The sequence below is a fragment of the Stegastes partitus genome, unplaced genomic scaffold (assembly GCF_000690725.1).
Source record: "Stegastes partitus isolate 25-593 unplaced genomic scaffold, Stegastes_partitus-1.0.2 Scaffold982, whole genome shotgun sequence".
NCBI lineage: Eukaryota > Metazoa > Chordata > Actinopteri > Pomacentridae > Stegastes > Stegastes partitus.
In genome coordinates this window covers 93,930-113,695 of record NW_007578713.1, presented here as the reverse complement: position 1 = coordinate 113,695, position 19,766 = coordinate 93,930, and the positions used below count along the sequence as shown (strand labels likewise).

The 19,766-nt window shown below is 39.6% G+C and overlaps 1 protein-coding gene across 3 annotated transcripts in view; it reads left to right on the top strand.

Annotated features, from left to right (window-relative positions):
* LOC103366807 (collagen alpha-1(XII) chain-like) overlaps positions 1-19,766 on the top strand; it is a 154,064-nt gene that overhangs the window by 49,970 nt on the left and 84,328 nt on the right. For 2 of the 3 annotated variants that reach the window (XM_008294636.1, XM_008294638.1), the window contains exons 22-30: positions 939-1,068; positions 2,636-2,781; positions 5,198-5,327; positions 6,185-6,321; positions 8,413-8,542; positions 10,314-10,453; positions 13,338-13,470; positions 13,595-13,612; positions 15,323-15,462. In XM_008294636.1, the coding sequence (XP_008292858.1) occupies positions 939-1,068; positions 2,636-2,781; positions 5,198-5,327; positions 6,185-6,321; positions 8,413-8,542; positions 10,314-10,453; positions 13,338-13,470; positions 13,595-13,612; positions 15,323-15,462 (1,104 nt within the window). The remainder of the gene's footprint in view (positions 1-938; positions 1,069-2,635; positions 2,782-5,197; positions 5,328-6,184; positions 6,322-8,412; positions 8,543-10,313; positions 10,454-13,337; positions 13,471-13,594; positions 13,613-15,322; positions 15,463-19,766) is intronic. The other variant, XM_008294637.1, reaches the window with a different exon arrangement.

Here is a 19,766-nt window from a genome sequence, read left to right as displayed (position 1 = left end):
TTTATTTGGTTGGTTTGGAGGAATTCAGTCAATGATTTATTTATTTTTTTTAATGAAATGTTGTGCTTTTTGAAAACAACCAAAATTTCTTCAGATAGAATTGCACACTGCTACTGAATAGCTACAGAATAAGTTTTGTATGTAGTAGATTTTTCTCAGGGTACAATGGATGACGATATGTGTATCCTAAAATCTTGCAAATGTAGCATGCAGGGATGTCATGATACTGTAAATTTGATAGTCAGTACTAATACTAGTAAAACTTCACAAGTCTTCATGCCAAATTTGATACTTAAAAATCTGTGAAGTATTTTACTATAAATTCTTTTATGAAAATATAAAAACACATGCACACACAGCGTTTCATAGCACCAGAACAAATGATGAACTAAGAAACTAATATTTTCAGCAGCACCCAGCTCACCTTATGTGCTATTACTACCTAAACAAGTCTAAACAAGCCAGTCTTAGCCATTGTAAATGTTTGCAGAAACAGTGACGGTAACATTTCAAGATTTGAACATACAGCACGACGACATGCTGCTAATAGAAAGGAACAACTGAAACTCTCTCAATTCTGTGAACAGATCTGGATGTCTGAGTTATGTTGATGTGTTTCCTCCTTTGTGAACTCACTTGCATTCTGGCATTTGGTCAGCTTGTCCTCTGATCATGCAACTTGAAGAAAAAATTCTACTCTTGCACTTGACACCATTTTCTGAGTTCTGGTAGTAAATAATAATTGTTGTGAGATCCAAAAAGTGCAACGGTTGGCAGTGTGCAGAGTTCTTTGGTTTATTGACAATGTGGCTTGATCCCACTGATCTGTCAGTAAGACTTCTTGATGTGCAAGAACTGATAAAATAATTTTTACCTGTTTGGATTGAAACTGACAAGTACCAGCCTCAGAACGATAACCAAATCTTTTATCATTTCAGCTGATAGTTGATGGGACGGTGACCAGCGTAGTCCTGGAAAACCTGACCCCTCTGACCGAGTACCTCGTCAATGTTTACTCCGTGGTTGGTGAGGAGAGCAGCGAGCCTCTGAAGGGCACCGAGACCACCTGTGAGTGTTTCCTCCTCGCCTCTTTGCCTTCCTCTTACTTTGTTTCCCCCTCTCCTCTTGACTTCAAACTCACTTCCTCTTTGCCTAACGGGAGAAGCGCTCGGTTTCCACTCTCGATGGCTTTTTCACAAGACACTAGTTGCCCTTTGGGTCGACAGACGTGATTAAAGAGGACGTTTGAAGGCGGATAGCATCATCGCTCTGTGGCGTTTTACTGTTGTGGGAAAGCTTTCTGTTTCTTCCATATGGCTTGTGAGATAAACAACTTGATTTCTCTGCTCGTTATCCTGTTTCACACACATTGATGGAATTTGTTTACTTGCCTTCATATCTGGTCCAACATCTCTGTTTATGCTACATATATTTAGCATCTGATCTGAGGCGGAGAATGGTTTAGCACAAACAGCTTCACATGGTGTCGTGATTTGATGATAGTCTGTCGTGGGGGAAGTGGGAATCACAATGAGTCATAAAGACAACAGTTAAAAAGCTATTTATCAGGGCTGCGGTCTTTGTGTATATCTTAAATAAACTGATATAATTTAATGACCTGTTAAGTGCACAGCTCTATATGCTTTTATTCACTCGTTTGTCCTTTAATGTTCATTTTATTTGTTCTTAAATGTGCAACTGATTTTTACAATGAGCTGTTTCCCACTGTCATAAAACAACAAGTGAATGTTCTGTTGTCATTGACTTGAATGGCAGCCAGCAGCTGTTTGATCATTGTGGCTTTATTTACTTTCATTTTTTAAGCTAACACTCAGTTAGGCCATAATGTTTATCTTGAAACACTCTCTGCGGACTGTCACTGTGGCTTCAACCTAAAGTCTGTAAAGGCTGGGGGCTGTGGGTTTGGGTGGGGGTGTCCGGTACTGATCTGACTTGGTGCTAAACAGTCAAGAGACAGAACTTACTATAAAAAAACCCACTCTATTAAAAAGCCAAAAATCTCGTTTATGGGTGCTTAAAATGGTGCATCCTGTTTCAAAGTTAAAGTCTGCAAAATATTCCATTGGCCTGGTGCCCTCGTTGGTGCTGTAGGTTCCCCCCCCCCCCACATCTCTTTCACTGTCACACACACAAACACACACAAAAAGATTAATTATTCATCTATTACATCTAGTTTATAACTTAATTGCACATGTATAGGATGTAAATGTATTTCTGTGCAAACTCTGTAATGAAAGAGAGCACATTTGATACCAAATATTCTCCACATCAAAGCACAAAACTTTATGATCCCTTTGGGACGCGCTGGAATTTTAAAAAATATGACCTTGATGTTTCTTGCCTGTTTGTATCGTTATCCCTTCACTGTGCCAAAACCTCTGTCAAATATTGCATTAAAAAAAAGAAAAGAAAAAAAGATTTCCTTCAGTTGGATATTTCATCAAAAAAAATCTCCTATTGTTTCTCTCAGTCTTCTTGAGACACTTCACAATACATCAAATTATTGAATTTGAGAGCACCATCCTGCCACGATACACGCTGAAAACTTATGTAGACATACTTAGTATTACACAGAGCCATTCTTTGCTCTAACTGTTTGTTCTTGTCCTCCCAGTGCCGCTGTCAGCTGTGAAGAACATGAATGTCTATGATGAGACCACAAGCACCATGAGGGTGAGCTGGGAGGCAGCTGCTGGGGCTTCAGGCTACATGTTGCGGTACAGACCCATCAACGCCACAGAGGATCAGCTGGAGAGAGAGGTGAAGTGATGCTACCATCAAAGGTTGAGTTGTTGATGTAGAACTAGTTCAGAATTTACAAGATGTCTTCTTAAACACCAGTAATTATATTTAATTACTTTATAAAGTAAAACTAAAAGGCTGTTTTCCACAACAAGAACTTGGGGGCAGTTTGAGGGCAGTCTGAGCCTTTGTGCATGTTTCAGCTGCAGAAACTGCCCCTGACATTTTTATTCTTGTAGATTAATCGTAACAACTGGACTTGCTTGAGTTCTTTGAAGACGTTTCACCTCTCATCCAAGAGGCTTCATCCGTTCTGACTGACTAGTTGGGAGTTCCAGATACTTATATCCTGAAGGAGCCATTAACACCTGAGTTTCAGTTTCAATTGGAAGTTGTTACTATGAGGGGGAGGAGTACGATTAATCTACGATTAATCTACGAGAATAACCATGACCTGGATGACTGAGAAGCTTCACAGACATGCCCCTGACATTGGTTAGCCAGTATTCTCCTTAAACAATCACATGTATAGTTCTATGTTAGGATCATTGCTAAGGTTGAAGAACTGTTATGTTAGCTCAGCTTAACCAGACAAACAAATTCAAACTTTAACAAAAACAAAAAAAATCAAGCTAGCTGAAACAAACCCTCAATTAACTACAAAATTTTAAATGAATATAAACAGTAAATGTTATGAAACTAGCTGAATTTCATGTTTGCGTAACTTCTTATTTATACTAAATAATGAAAACATATACCTAAAATAGCGGAAGTAAAAGCTTAACAAACCAACTGATTAACTCAAACAATAAACAGATTGCTTCGTCCCACTAAAGAGTTGTTAGCTTTATGGTCTGTTAGCTTTTGGTGGACGAATTGTAACTAAGTTTTGCAAATGTTGTGTTGGCTTTAGTTCCTGTTACCTAATATTGTTTCACTTGAAGCTAAGTTCTGTTAGCCGTGTGCCTCTTTAGTTTGGTGTGTTAGTAGCTGTGTATTGTTAGGCTATGTCAGCTTTGCTACCTTGGTTTGCCTGCAGCTTAGTTAAACTAACATCAGCTCTGTTAGCTGAAACTAGCACGTTCCAACTAAATGGGCTAAGTGGGAGGACTAGCATAGAGTCCCCTTCATGTGAGAGAGTGAAGAAACAAATGTCTCTACAATGTGAGCAATAAACCACAACGCTTAGGATAGAAACACTCACACAAGGACCCACAGAAATCTTAATTTGTGTGCTCAGCATTTCCACATCTATTTTATAAGAGCCGGCTTCTGCTTGCGTCGTTTTACTGCTTCCAGATGTTGATATGATGAGCACTTCACAGAGCAGGAAGTGGACCTCAGCTGCCCGACTTAGACCAGGCCTACAAAAAGCAGAGCCCTCAGACACGCTGGGTAATGGGAAGGATTAGCTCATGGCCTGAAGTCATCAAGATGATATAAACAGAACAGATGCTGGACGGATGGAGCTGAGCACCTCTGTTGTGTTAAATGTGCAATTATACACCCGAGGACAATTTAAGGGATGGTTTAATCTGCAGCGAGGTGGTCTTTACTGCAAAATACTTGAACCTGAAGTCTAGATCAAGACTCTAAAATGAAGCAGAGCATTAATTTACATTGCAAAATAAACTATTTTACATGAAATACAACAAAAGACCAGTTAAATGACTTATTCATGCTAGTGTTTGCACATTTTTTTGTGCGGTTGCAAAGAAGTACAAACTTATTCAAAGGTTTAACAAACTGCTCTACTTTGGACAATAGAAGTCAGTAATGTGATTTGGTATTGACATGCTTTTGGCTGTATACATTATGTAAAGATTTTGGAACCTGGCTGCAGTAACGGGCTCCCTTTCTGCTACAGAAACATTAATGAGACTCAACAGTGAAGCTGGGTAATAACATTTGGCTCGCATTATGTGCCAGTTCATCTTAAGGGTATTGGATCCACACCAAACGAGGACAACCACAAACTGTTGACACAAACTTGGAAGATAACTGTTAAGTCTCACTGTATACTGTAGCTAAGGGGCCGAAACTGGGAAAAATATCTGCAAGCCAAAAAGTATGTGTGCATGTGTATATGTATGTCTCTCTGGTCATATTATATGCTGTAGGGAATGTGAGATAAATTGCACTGGATTGAATCTGGTGACGGCATTACATCTGAACATTGTGGTGCTCATGCTCAGTTTGTGAAGTCTCATCAGCAGTGTTAGTGCAGTTTTCTTACACAGAACCAGTGTGTGTTTCCAAGAGGAGAGCAGGGACAAGAATCAGGCCTGTTCACCAGGTGTTAAGTAAAGAAAACAAACCAAACAAATAAGACCATATGTTCTCTCTCCTCTGCTGTCCGACCTCCACCTGTGTTCCTCTCTCTCCTGTCTGCCCTCCAACCCTTTCTCTTTCCCTCCTTTTTATCCCTCTTTAGGCTCGTGTTGGCGGAGATGTAACAAGCACCCAGCTGGTGCAACTGATACCCAACACAGCGTACGCCATCACAATTTACGCCCTGTACGGTGAAGCTGCCAGCGAACCTCTGGAGGGAAGAGGAGTCACCTGTACGTAATACAATAAGGATTCTGTACTGTTCAGAACATGAGCTCTGCAGATGTTTAATTGAGGCTGAAACAATGTGGTTGAATGAGCCTTATTTGCAGGGCTAAAGGAGCATTGTTTTACAGGGCAGTAGTCATTAGACTGAAGCTCATTTAGCAGTTAGTGAGATGCTTAGTCATTATTTAATTTATCTAAAAAAAAAAAACGAACCAGCATGTACATTTTTCCAGGTGCCCTCAGGTGTTACCAGTTTTTAATTTGTTTCTATACTTGTCTCCTCTTTGCTCTGTGTAAACACAGCCTGCAGTTCATCTCAGTTCAGCTGAAATGTCCCTGAATTTTTGTCATGTGATCGAGCCACTAATGGCTTCATGGTTACACCAACCACCACAGAACTTATTACAGAATCTGGTGCAAATCGGTTCTTTTGGTGTTTTTAAAACGAGACATGTAGAACACAGTAATTTTGACAAACGATCAAGTTTTTAAGCTTAAATTTGGTACATTTTATTGATAGAAGAGCATTTCATAAATGAGCAGCTCAAGGACCATCAGAAAGATGAAAATGTGACATATGTTGTACTATTGCCATGGTGTTTTAAAAGGGCTGGATCACATCTCCCACATACTTGAGTTTATATTTTGGATTTGGAACTTATAGATAGAAAACAGATGCATAGCTAATCTAAAAGAATCTGCTGTCTGCATTTCAGCTGTTGAGTAAGTTTTGGTCCCACCACGTCAGTCAGTGTCTTTTAATGTCTTCATATTGACAGTGAGGTTGGGCTCAGAAATGTTTTTGTACTTTGGTTAGGATGGATAAAGTTTTAACAGATGTAGTTTCCATGTCCTCCCTCAGTGCCCATACCTCCTGCTGGAGTCCTGAGAATCACTGATGTTACTCACAGCACCATGAGGCTCAACTGGGATGCTGCTCCTGGAGCGGTCCGCAAATACATGATCACCTACAAACCAGAGGAGGGAGACCTGAAAGAGGTAAAACTGCAGTTTTATCTCTCTGTTTTACCTCCATCTGACGAGTAGCTACGTAACACCAAATGTGGGGTTTCTAAAATAAAATATGAAATATGTCAGAGGTTATTACACATTGTTGTGACAAAAGAATTTAGAAGTCTAATAGGTGCAGGTGTGGACAATTTGTCAAACAATTGATTAGTTGAAAGACAGCTAATTTATTAATTGTCAAGTAGTGTCTTTGAAGCAAAAACACAAAATATTCTGTGGTTCTAATGTCTCAGACATGAGGATTTTGCGCTTTTCTGTGTTTAACATCAGAAACAGAATATCTTTAGATTTTGCCATATTTAATGTTTTTCTTTAGTTTTGGATCTTTGTCGACAGTAATGTTCTGAAAAAATGTAGCTTTCTGAAAACTGTTAATAGGAGCCTGAGAGCGGTTTTCTGGCTTCTAACCATAATGAATAAACATGGAGATGTAATTTGAGCTAACTGGGTGTTACAGCATTGAAAACTCCATGGAAAAATCGGTGGCATGTAAAATAAAATCATGGGTGTGTTAAGGAAAAGTTCATACGTATTCAAAAATTGCAGCCCTGAGCACACAAACTGAAAAATCCTATTAATATTAAGTCATATTTCTGCAGCCTCACAGCCCATAGAAAATGCTCACCAAAGCCCGATGGCTCCCTGCACACATTAATGGTCTAATATAATTTATTATGGCTCATGTAGCCTTTCTGAATGTCATTGGATCAAACAGTTCAAACTCTGAAACTATACTTTTTTTAGAGTTTGTGACTGAAAAAGGTCTTTCAGAGTTGGCTTTAAACAATAAAACCTCACTGAGAGCTTCATAAGGGTCAAATTTTAGTCAGCCATGATATCTTCGTTCTGGGAAAGTGACAAAAACAAAGACCATGAGTTACAGCCGACCTTGGGGCGGAGCAGCAGCTCCACTCTTCTGGCGCGTCGTTATGAGAAAAGCAGTCAGCTGGCAGAGGAACGCTGACTCAGGCCGTCAGCCCAGCTCCTCTCTGTCCTCATAATTTCTCACTTGGATGTCAGCAGAGGACAAACAGTCTCGGATAAATCGGCAACCGAAGGTGCTGTCGGTGGACACCTGTGAGATGTTTCCAGAAAGTTCTAATAGATGACACGCACCAGCTCAACTCCTCTCAAAGATTACCGCTAAAGGCTTGTTGTTTCTGTGGAAGGAGCAGAGCACACACATTGGATGTATGCCTGCTGAGTTTTTTTACTCTGCTGCTGCTTACTCCACTCAACTCTTCTCTGAAATAGAATACCTGACTGAGGAGACATGTCTCAGCGTTTTAGACACCAAAGCTTTGCCCTGATACCTGCCACCCTCCAACCCTATAAATACTCATATTTTACTTTCTTTACCTTCACTTCATTTGGTTAGGATTATAATTCCTCATATAGAATCAAAGATTACTTTCAAAAACCTCCAAATCACATAATAACTTTTGATAGAGCTAAAGCAGTGGCCCCGTGAAAACAAAAGGCCACATGGAATCAAATAAATATTGATTCACTTTGGTTTTGTCTGCCTAATATGGAGGTTCAAGATTCATTATTGACCTTGTAACAATCAGTCAACCAAACCTTTTTACCTTAGTAGCTGTTGTGGGGTTACGTATGACATGATCTTCCTCAGCAGATGCAGTTGCCCTGTTGTGGATGGATAGGTGCTTGAATTTTGGGTCTTTGTGAGCACTTTAAAAGACCTCTTTTCGAGGAATTGAAATGACAGTAGTTATTGTCCAGATTCAAAAATAACTTTGCTCAGTTCTTACCAAGAAGCTCTTTAGTTGTGGCAGCATAGAACTGCAAATAGCTGCATTATAGGTGTCCAATGGTACTGTCTGGTTACTAGAAATTAATGGACACCTGCTCATTTTCACTGCCCACTTTATACAACAAGAGAAATAGCAAAATTGGAGTAAGGGGTAGGTTTTTCTGTTATTAGTTACAAATTTTTGAGTCCATTTTTGCAGTTGCAGTTTGTGGAATTGTGGGCCTTAATGCAGGTGTGCACTGTGGGAATGATTTTCAGTTACTAACAATTAAATTTGGCACTGGCAGGCTGAGGTCGAGGGTGACATCACCACCCTAGTGCTGACCAGCCTCATTTCCCAGACTGAGTACGACGTGGCCGTGACCCCGATATACGACGAGGGACCCGGAGCCCCGATGCTTGGAACCGCCATCACTGGTAGGAATTTGTTGGCAGCATTTAGTTATGTTTACAGCAGCTTAACAGCAAAAGAAAGACAGACCGTTTGTGACCCTGGTCGCAGTGGTGCTTGAAAGTATGTGAGGCTTTTTTTCTACTTTCTGTAATTTTATAACCTCAATCATCACCTGTTTTTCACCAAGGTCCTAAAAGTAGATAAAGGGAACCCAGGTAAATAATTTGAGACCCAACTGTTATGCTTGGTTGTTTGAGGAAAATGATCTAATATTACATATCTGAGAGTGGCAAAACATATGTGAACCTCCAAGATGAGCAGTGATGTTGAAAGTAAATTAGAGTCAGGTATTTTCAGTCAATGGGATGACAGTCAGGTTTGAGTTGGCACTGTGTTTTATTGAAAGAAAGTCTGATCTTCACTACACATCTGTGGAAGTACATTATGGCATGAACAAAGGAGATTCCTGAGCAAGTATTTTGACTCCACCAATTCACAGACAAGACTGTGAGCAGTTGGAGGAAATGTAAGACCTCTGTCGATCTCTCCAAGAGAAGTTGACCAACAAAGGTCCTCGAGGTCCCAAAGGAACCCGGCGTGACTTCTAACCAGCTGAAAACCTCTCATAGACTGGCTAAAGTCAATGTTTATGAGTCAACCATAAGGAGAGCAATGAGCAACAATAATGGTTTACATGGCAGGGTTGGAACAAGAAAGTCACTGCACACCACAAAGAACATTGCTGCCTTTCTGCAGTTTGCTGAAGATCACGCGGAGAAGCCACAAGGCTACTGGAAAAATATTTTGTGGATGGATGAGATCAAAATAACAAGCACTATGTTTGAAGAAAGAAAAACACTGCATTCCAGAATCAGAGTCTTATCCCATCTGTATAACAGGGTGGTGGTAATATCTTGGTTTGGGCCTGCTCTGCTGCATTTGTGCCAGGACGGCTTGCCATCATTGATGGAACAATGAATTCCCAATTCTATCAGCCAGTTCGAGAGGAAAATGTCAGGATCTGTCTGGGAATTGAATCTCAAGAGAAAGTGAGCCATGCAGCAAGACAAGTACACTACACTACACAAGTTGTTCCACCGAAGAAGAAGGAGAAGAAGAAGAAGAAGAAAGTTAGCGCTTTGGAACGACGAAGTCCCAACCCTCATCCAATAGAAATGTTGTATAATGAGCTGTAGTGAGCAGATCATGTGAAGAAACCCACTAACATCACAGAGCTCAAGTTGCTCTGTACATAGGAGAGGGCCAAAGTTCCTGCAAGCTTCATTTGAAGAACTGAAAACAGCTTTACATAGTATTGCTGCTCACTGATATGTCATATTGTTGAATTGTTTTCCTCAAATTATAAATGAGAAAGTGTGATGTTTTTGTCTAATTTGTTTTGTCGATCTTGTTGTTGCCACTGGTTTATGGCCAAATACAAAAAAAGTTATTTTAACAAGAAGTTGATGAGGTTGAACATCAGTTCAACTGAATGTATGAAGTGGAACAAAATCACAGTCTGATTTTAAGGATCCTCTACCATTAACTTTAAGCCAAGTGTTCTCTAAACAGCCCTATGAAGAAATAAGGGCTAAATACAATGTCCTCAAACGTTTTCTGTCAAGGTTTAAAATCTTCTCCTCACTGACACAAGCACACGAGCATTCAAAATATACACTTTCATGTAACTCGAACACACCTATTTGACAACACACACTGACCTACAAATGGCAGTTAGCTACAGGAAAGCATCCTCGTAAACACCTCTGTCTTCTCTCTGGTTTCTGTGAACAGATGTTGTTCCTGCTCCCAAGAACCTGCAGTTCTCTGAGGTGACCCAGAGCTCCTTCAGAGCCACCTGGGAGCATGGAGCCCCAGATGTGGCCCTCTACCGCATCGGCTGGACCAAGAGGGGCGAGAACAACTACCAGTTTGTAAGTTAGCAAGTGTGGGACCAGAGAGGCTGCTTACTAAATGCTCCTTTTCACCTACAGCCTGTTTTCAATGCAATCTTTCCCAGTCAAGACAAAGATAAAAACAGATAGGGTCCCTTTCATTTTACGCCTCATTAAATCGAAGAAACAATGAATGAGGAGTCTCTTTTCTTTACATTTTTTCATCATGTTGCCAGTGTTAGTGGAGTAAACTTCATTGTCTCAGCGGTAAGCTTGTCCTACAGACATTATATTGCTGTGTGGTATTGGAAAGATCACCTGTGTTTACACATATTCAGTGCTGACAGCCATTTCTGGAGTCAGCTGCTTGAACATCAGTTTATTAAAAAAAGAACAAATATATATTTTTAGCATCTTTCTCAAGACTCCAATCTTGGCATATTGTTTATCTACCAGTTGTAGTTATTCAACATCACAGCTTGTACTTGTGCCGTTTGGCTTTCAACTCTAATTCAACACAACCACTCTAATGCACAAGATGCCATTTTTTTACAAAAAGAAAATCTAAGAATTACATGTGTTTATTGCAGCAAATTATCTCTCATATCTGTTTCCCACCCTTGTAAGTTTCTATTTGTAGCTTATTAAAATGAACTGAAACCAATTTCTGTTGTGAAGGTTGGAAATCAGTTTAAAAATCAGTTTAGGCCTCAAAAAAAAAAGAGCTTTGTGTGAATCGTTCATCAGTGGATTCATCAGTTGAATATTGACCAATTAATGCAAAAAAAAAAAAAAAAAAGCAGATTTTTTTGTGTGTCCAGACGAGTTTTGCCTAAAAGTGACATTCAGCGCTTGGAAAAAGGGCACAATGCCTCAAACTGACTAAGACCCTGGCAAACACCTGGCAACTTGGATTTGTTTTGTCCACTTCACATTTCTGTTTGTTCTCAAAAAATAAATTTTCAACAGCTGGATAAATAATCCATCTAAGAGTTTTCTCTTAAATATGCAAATGAGCTTTGCTTTGGACAGAACCGTCTGTCTGCAGTGACATCTGGTTCCAGTTGCCTCGTCCATAGCAAACCACTGAATGAGCTTGTAGCCTGTAGCTCAGCAGTGTTTCCTTCCTCCGATTAAAATTGGAGCCTTAAAATCGAATACAGCAGCAAAGCTCTGAGTTCAGTTGAGGAGCATTCAGGCACACCTGCAGTTGCTGAGTTAATTGTCCCGATTTTCGGAGGCACTTCAAGTTTAAACCTTCCCGTAACAATCCTGCCCCTCTAACATGTGGACTGCTCCCCAGCGACGGTTAATTGAGTTTATAAAAGATTATGAAACTGAGGATTGCATTGTTTAAATGCAAAGTAAATCCGTCTGTCTGTAGAACTGTCACTTGAGATTTTTCTGATTACAGAAGTGAAAAAGATCTTACGAACGATTCTTTCTCGTTTCACAGATGCCTTAAAACTGCTATGCCTCGCAAAACTTACTTACTGTGTGAGCCAAGACTTAAGTAAAAACATCCAGTTCAACAAAAGCAACAATAATGCTCTCTTTGTTTTCTTCTGGTTATGCTTTGGCCCTCCTCACCCGACACATAGTTTAGCACAAGAATCCGTGATGAAATTAAAACCATCCCAAATTCTTAGTTTATATTTGAGTGCCACAGTATGAGACTTTATTTATGGACCATTTAAAACAGAATAATGTGGAATGCTTCTCTAATAATGTGAATTAAAATCTGCACGATCAAGTTTTGAAAGAGCCGTTGGTCTTGCTGTGTGCGAAAGTGTTGCAAACTACCTTTTGAAAGAAGAATGTGAATGTTTTGTGTTATTGATTTTGCTGAAGAAATTACTTTGTCAGGGCGTCCTTCTTTGGCTGTAACAGAACAGAGCCACTTGTAAAGAAAAGCAGATTCAACAGAAAGTCCAAAGATAAAAGACATTGCGTGCCACTGAGACAAAACAAGATCCAGAGTTGCAGTTTTTTCTACCTTTTGTGATGAATATACAAGTGCATATCTTTGTATTTAACAGTTTGCCACCAAGAGCGCTTGTTTCATTAACAGGTGACTGAGCACAAAAAAGGCTTAAGAAAGAAATTAGGATCATGTGGTTTTGCACCGGAACACCTGGACTCAAAACACGAAGGCTGCTGTTTGTCTTCAAATTCAAGTGTTTCTCATTTTAAAAACATTTCTCATCTGACTGGATGTAAAAGCTTTGAGGAGTGGACATATTTGAAAACTGGTCAAAGCAACAGCAGAAGTGAACTGCACTCCTCCACAAGGGTACGAGGCCAACGGCAACACAGACCACAAAACATTTCTGTCTGATAAGACCATCTCGGCATCAAATCAAGTGATTATAAGTCATAAATTCTTGTCGTTACGTGCCCGAGACACAAGACAGGCTAAATGTTAGAGGTCAAACAATTACTGGAGCTGATATTTTGCATTTTTTCTATGATTGGACTACTTTTTAAACCATGCAGACATAGATCTAGCATTAGCTTAGCCTTACTTAGCACTGACACAGGGTACAGAAAGATCTGTTAGCCTGATGGATAACTTGTGAAAAATGAAAAAAAATACACCTTCCAACAACTCCAAAGTCCTTCTCCACCATATATATATTTATGCTATCCAGGACAAAGTTGAACATCATCTCAACACAGGGTAACAAGCTCTCCAAGCACTTGCCTTTGGTGCCGTGTGGGCTCAAGTATCTGGTTTCAGAGAATAGCCGATTGTGGTAAAAGAACCGAATTTGACAAACAGCAAAACATTTTAAACCACACAATATATGTTCATTCTTTGTCCCTTTACAGCCTGGATGAGTGAGATTACTCAAAAACATATTTTCCTAAGTGTTCTTTTAGACTGTTGACATCTTTCTCTCTTGTGTTTGTCCACCTCCAGGCCATCCTGAACAATGATGAGACCTCCAACGTTCTGCAGAACTTGGACCCCGACACTGAATACACCGTCACCGTCACAGCTATCTACCCAGACGAATCTGAGAGCGAAGACTTGATGGGAAACGAGCGTACACGTAAGCAAGCCCTCCCCCCCTCCTTTCACCTCATCAGCTCCCGACAAGCCTCCATGATAATTTACAATCAAAGATGTATCCAGCATTAAAATAACGTCGTTGTCTTCTCAACATCTCTTTCTAGTGTCAAGGAGTGCAGTGGGTATGTCATAAGAAAAGGACAGCTTCCATTTCATTGTATTGTTCATGATTTTGTGTGGTCCATGAAGCACGATGTTAAACGGAACACACTTCTTCTCTCTTAATTGCATGTATGTGCATTTCAGTGCTTCACTGTGCGTTCACACCACTGGCAACCTCAGAACTCAGCTGATTGATATTTGATCATTTTCTACGACCAAAGAAACGATCGTCACAGCTACCTTTTTACTAGGTTTTTTAAAGTAATAATTTTAGCTTTACTGTAGGCTCAGCTGATAAGGAATTTGTTACAGAATACACTTGTTTTACTATCATGTAGAACTTTACATTTACCTTTACAAACGTAGTCTTACTCTACAGTTTTTTCTAACATACATGAAAAGTTAAAATAATTGAAATTAGCCAAAAGAAGTTTAACAAAGTCACAATCATGAATTTAAATTCCTTGATTTATTTTGTTTGGGCCATGGATTAAAAATGGAATGCTGTGAAGTGTTCTGATACAGACAACTATGGTTTTCCGAGTAAAGGACTGAACCTGGCCGTCATCAAAAATAAGCCAAGCATCTTCTTTTCACAATGAAAAAAGTTCTTTCTTCGTCTTCAGCGAGCCTCTGACTAACAAACAAAGGGATTACAAAGTGTAACATTAGTTAGGTAAGTTGTTAGAGCCTGTAGGACTGTGTGCACTTAACATCAATATTTAAGTTAATCAGGTTTATTGTTATAATATATGATACTGTAGAGTCCTAACGTGATTATTTGATTTAGTAAGGTAAATGAAACTGTAGGGCCTTTACTGTAATATTTAGATTACACTACAACTTAGATTCAAGAAAATTTACATTTGCAAATTGTTGCCTTGATCTGCAGACGTGCATTAGATCGTGGTGTGAACGTAGATTTAGAGCTTCAAATGCAAGAAGTGTGACAACTGACCGTAACACGTCATCCTCCACAGACCATCGTCGTCGTTTTGGTTCCATCCTTCTCCCATTTTGTCACATTCATCTCACATTGTAACGTCATTCAATCATGTCATCACATGTTCACCTCAACCATTCAGTTAATGTTGTTGCATGTTGTGGCATTATTGTTCAGCAGTTCTGCTGTAGGGTTGGGAGTCAGTGGAATAACTCTGTCTCTGAGTTCTGGTCTATCTTTACCCAAATTCATTTTGTACCATAACTTATTTTAGAATGCCCCTTATCAAAGAACATATTTGAGTGATCCTTAACTTTCTTCTAGTTTCCCCCTAAGTTATGAGATATAATTCCCAAAAGTGAGAGTGCTCATGAATTTTTAGAGAATCCTTTTGTCGCAGAGCCGCCTTTTTACTGGTCATAGTCCACAAATATATGATTATAGGGTTAGGGTTAGGTTTACGAGGCTCTAACTGTAACCCAGAAAACAGCTCCATAGTTACTGATATCAACAAACTGAACTGAGATAATTGACTTGAATGTAAAGTGACTGAACTCCAGCTCTGCTCTGAACATCTCCATCAACCACATCACTGCTCCTGTTTTATACCTCATCACTCTGCTGCTTTCATCCTAAAATTGACCCTTTCAGCTCCGTGACCCCCCGGATTGTCCGAGCATCATCATTTCGCCATCATCCTCATCCTCATCATCCACATCATCCTCATCATTCTCAGGATGCACTGATTGTATCGTTTATCTCACTGGCTGTATCTGTTTGCTTCCAGTGGAATCTGAGCCTCCACGAAACCTGAGGGTCATCAACGCCACCACCACCAGTCTGACCGCCAAGTGGGAACACGCCCCCGGCGCCGTCCAGAACTACAAGATCACTTACAGGCCTGTCGCTGGAGGCGAGCCTCTTACGGTAAGTTCTCAGATAAGAATGCAGCAACATCTTCAGCATACATACATTATGAAAATCAGACACCTTAGACTTCTTTAATGTGCACCAATTATATTCTGGTTTGGAAAAAAAATGAAAGAGAAACTTTCATTGTCTCATAATTTTTACACATCAGAGTGTACCAGAGCACTACTGCATATGTTCCATAAGTTTGATAAACATCCTCAAGTGATGAATAAAAAGTCCAGAATACCTGTTGGTGTGGAGTTAGAAGGAAATGAGCTTACTAGACCTCTGCAGCTGCTCCACGTCTCTGCTGCAGGTTAGAGGCTACATTAGCCGCCAAGAGCACAACAGACTTGAATTATCAGTGTAAAGTTTTTATTGTTGGTATTGAAAGCAGCAAGTTGTTCACAGGAAAGAAGAGTGTGGTCAATAAAACAGACAATATTCCTGGTTCTGCTTGAATTATACTGTTCATCATAGGTGCTGCGGCTTTCCGAGTATGCAAATCTTTTTAAAGAAAATATTCTCTTGAGGCATGTAGTTATTGTTTCTGCTGTTTATTGCTGTTATGTTAAGTCACAATGTGTTTCTTTGTTGTTTTCATTCACACAAAGAACTCTGTATGAGGTATAAAAATATACAAGCTGAGAGAAAACTAAAAAAAAACTATAATGGAACTAAATGATAAAAGATTCGCTCATGTGAGTAAAAAAAGTGAAGTCAGAATTGGATGTCATTAGGTCAGTTCTGACTGTGGTACAAACGGCATCACTAGTTCAAGATGGCAGCTCCAATTCCCAAGATATTTTGAATGAATCATTAAAAGAGAGAAAGTAAAAGTTAAATGAACAAAGGTTTTTGCCAATAGAACTGAACATGCATGGGCATTGATACATTTTTTAGCTAACATGACGGATATCAATGAATCTTCAGTACTGTGCATCCCTTATTTTAGATCACAGCAGGATTTATCCTCTGTCAGATAAGTTTCTTGGAAAGTGAAACCGCATTATAATTTATCCATCTGACCTCCATGTAACATTTTCTGCTGTCAGCCTACCGCACAGAGCAGCAGAATTCACAAAAAACACAGAAAGAAAACACATACATAACCACTTGGCTCTTCATTTTATCAAGAGACAAGAACTGGAGCTGCTCCACTGACACCGAACAATTGGACAACTTCTGAGATCTCAGAGATGTTTGCTTAAGTTTTTACACCCAACACGGCTTCAGTTCAAGGATTGTTTTGTAAATTTGAGATTTACCAGAAAATGAATCCCTCTCTGCCGTCTTGTGGGCCCACTCTGGTTGTCATCTGTTTACAAAGAACAATGTGACTGCATTCCTTTTTCGGGTGTATTTTCCGTATATGTTCTTACAAACTGAGGTTTTGTCCTGCTCTTGTTGAGTTGCGGCGGTTCCCAGCTGTGCTGCTTTTGGGAAAATCTTCAGTCTGCTTTAGCCACTCGATGACAGATTGGTGAATATCTCAATGTGATGGAGAGGTTTAAATCTGTCAGAGGAGTGAGCAGTATGAGTCCCAAAGCTCATATAGAAACAAATCAATTATGAATGTCTGGATTTGGTGAGATGTTGTCTGTCCCTCTTGAGATTCAATTTTAGGATCTCTAGAATGGAAAAAAGACATATTGCTCTGCAAGAAAAGCAGCTAAAAGCACTAAAAAAGGGAAATGCTGTGTTATTCTCAGGCATTGTTATAAAACAAGTCATTTGACTCTAGGAACCTGCAGGTATTTAGAGATGTCTGCAACAAAAGTTAAATAAATCAGGGCTTGACACTGTCAAAAAATAACTGTTTCCTGTACGTGCTCATAACCTAACACAAGCCTTAAAAAACAAATCCATTCCAGCTTAAAGGAGTAAAATCAAACTATTATTCATATGAAGTACATAAATATAAGCGGTAAAGCATTTATTGTGAGAAATTCTCATTTTTTTGGCCTGTCCTTAGATCATATTGTTGTGATATATGGACACCGACGCTTAAATAAAAGATGACTTGACACAAATGAACTTCACGTGTGTGGGTGTAAAACAGGAAAAAGACTAAAGGAATCCCAGATGAGATCAATTAAAAGCCCCTGTATAGACTGTCTTCACAGTGGAAGGCATATAGATCAAATCATAGTTACAGAAACTGTGCAGCAGACAATGAAATGGCTTACAAAAAAAATGCTTTAAGAAAAAAAGAATACATGTCGTAAAAATGGACCCTCTAAACGTGTCCTCCATAAGCCTGTAGATGCGCTGGTTATAAATAGGGGGGCAAAAACACCTTTCAGTATAATGAACTACAGTTCAACAGGACCACAGTCTGATGATTTTGGAGTTAAATGGGCAGTTTTAACACTAGTTTCAGCTAGCTGTACCTGGTAAACTATTTAACAGAGCTACAATCTTCTGTACATAATGTCTAATTGTTTTTTTGGAGCTCCAGATATATGAGAAGGTTTTTACTGAATAAACAACCACTTTCATCTGATAATTATTCATCTACAGACAACATAAACAGTAAAAATATTCTTATGCAAAAGTTAATGGTCTCCTAAAGTAAAGTAATAAAACATACTGAAGTGAACTCGAGAAAATGAACACTGCATTTATCAACTTAAACTGAAATCTGACTCACAGTAGAGGAGTTTTTTTGGGAGCAGGAGCTGCCAGAAACTTGCTGCATTTACAGTGCAAGCTGGATTTAGTTTTTGAATCTCACTTCTCTCTTGAGATGCACAGACAGCCTAGAGGAGGTCAGTAAACCTCCGCCAGAGCTCTGCGAGAGACATTTCTGAGATCCATTGTTGTACTGTATTCTGACGTGTGGTTTATGACAGCGTCCTGCAGTGCGGTGGCGAGTTCAAGGAGTCCTACGTCTGACCGCCAAGATCACATTCCTGCACGGTGACTTAACAAGTGATGAGCTTTGGAAATAACATGAAAAGGAGCTGTGGGTAGTATGACAAGAATCTGAGAGGGTTACGGATTTCATTGTGTCTCTGAGATGTTATGACAGTGTTCCCCCAAACAACGTGTCAGGGTCGAATCATGATGTCAGCGGTACGAATCTGCCTAATGTGTCTCTGATCCCCTCGCGACGTCAGATGTGTATACCAGGAGACTGAGAGCATCTGGTGTCGTGTTGTCGTCTGCAGGCTTGTTGTCTCTAACATCAGTCATATGATACAGGACAAGATGTTTGTTTGTTTTATAGATGAGCTCAGGGTTTCCTCACTGCTCTCAAACAAGAGGAAAATGTCCAGCTTGGGAATTGTGTGAAAAAAGTGGGTCTGCTTTTTAAGTCCAGTCTGTGTTAACACTACTGTTGGCTATATTGTTTGTTATACTTACGTACATTACGCATATCTTTATTAGTGTTTAGAGAGACTTACCCTTTAGTAGTGAACTGTATCCAATATATTTTAACTTTCAACGATGAAAAGAGTTTAAAAAAATGTATATTTAAATGGTCATTATCAAAACACAAGTTGCAAAGCCCTTTCCAGAACAGAGGAAAATAGACCTGGAGGGTTTTGGTTGGTGAAATTCAGCTCAGATAACAAACTGCTACTAAAATTAGAACTGAAGACAAAAATAAGGAGAAAACTGAAAACAGAAGCCACATCTATGTTGTTGCAATAAGGGAATAAGTAGATAATCTCCTTGATTTCTTGTGAAAACACAGAAATAGGTAAGAATTGCTGAGCGTGACACTGGTTTGATGCGTGTATGTCAGACTTTAAAACCACCCACATGCCTTACGTGCTGATGTAAATGGGAAGTGGTAGCCTCTGTCGTTTGTCTCCTAACTTCCACACAAACTGTTTATGCCCTCTGTGAATGTGTTTACGGTGTTGTATCCATTTCATGATATACTGCAGAGTTGTTTGCTCGGGATTTCCCAAAGAGCTGTTTGGATTCCCATCAAGAGAAGTACTTTACTTACTCATGTATAAGTAATGTAAATAGTTTGCTGACCTTGTCCGTAGACACAGCAGATCACACGACAAAGCATGATACACACTGAATTACTAGGTATTGTAGAGCTTTGGTGTAGTTTTTGGAAGGCTAAGAGATGAGTGCAGGGATCAGTGACTACAGGCTTAGAGACATTAACCTCCCGACGGTTTGAGTCCTGGTTGACGTGGCGACACTCGCGGTTACTGCTGGAAACAACATGTGCGGTTCTAAAGCACATCAAACACTCACTGAGCAGCCACAAAAAGATCAACTTCTGATTACTGTGCAGCCAAGCAAGCTCCTGTTGTTTTAACATGTCACGAGTGATTAGATTCATGCTG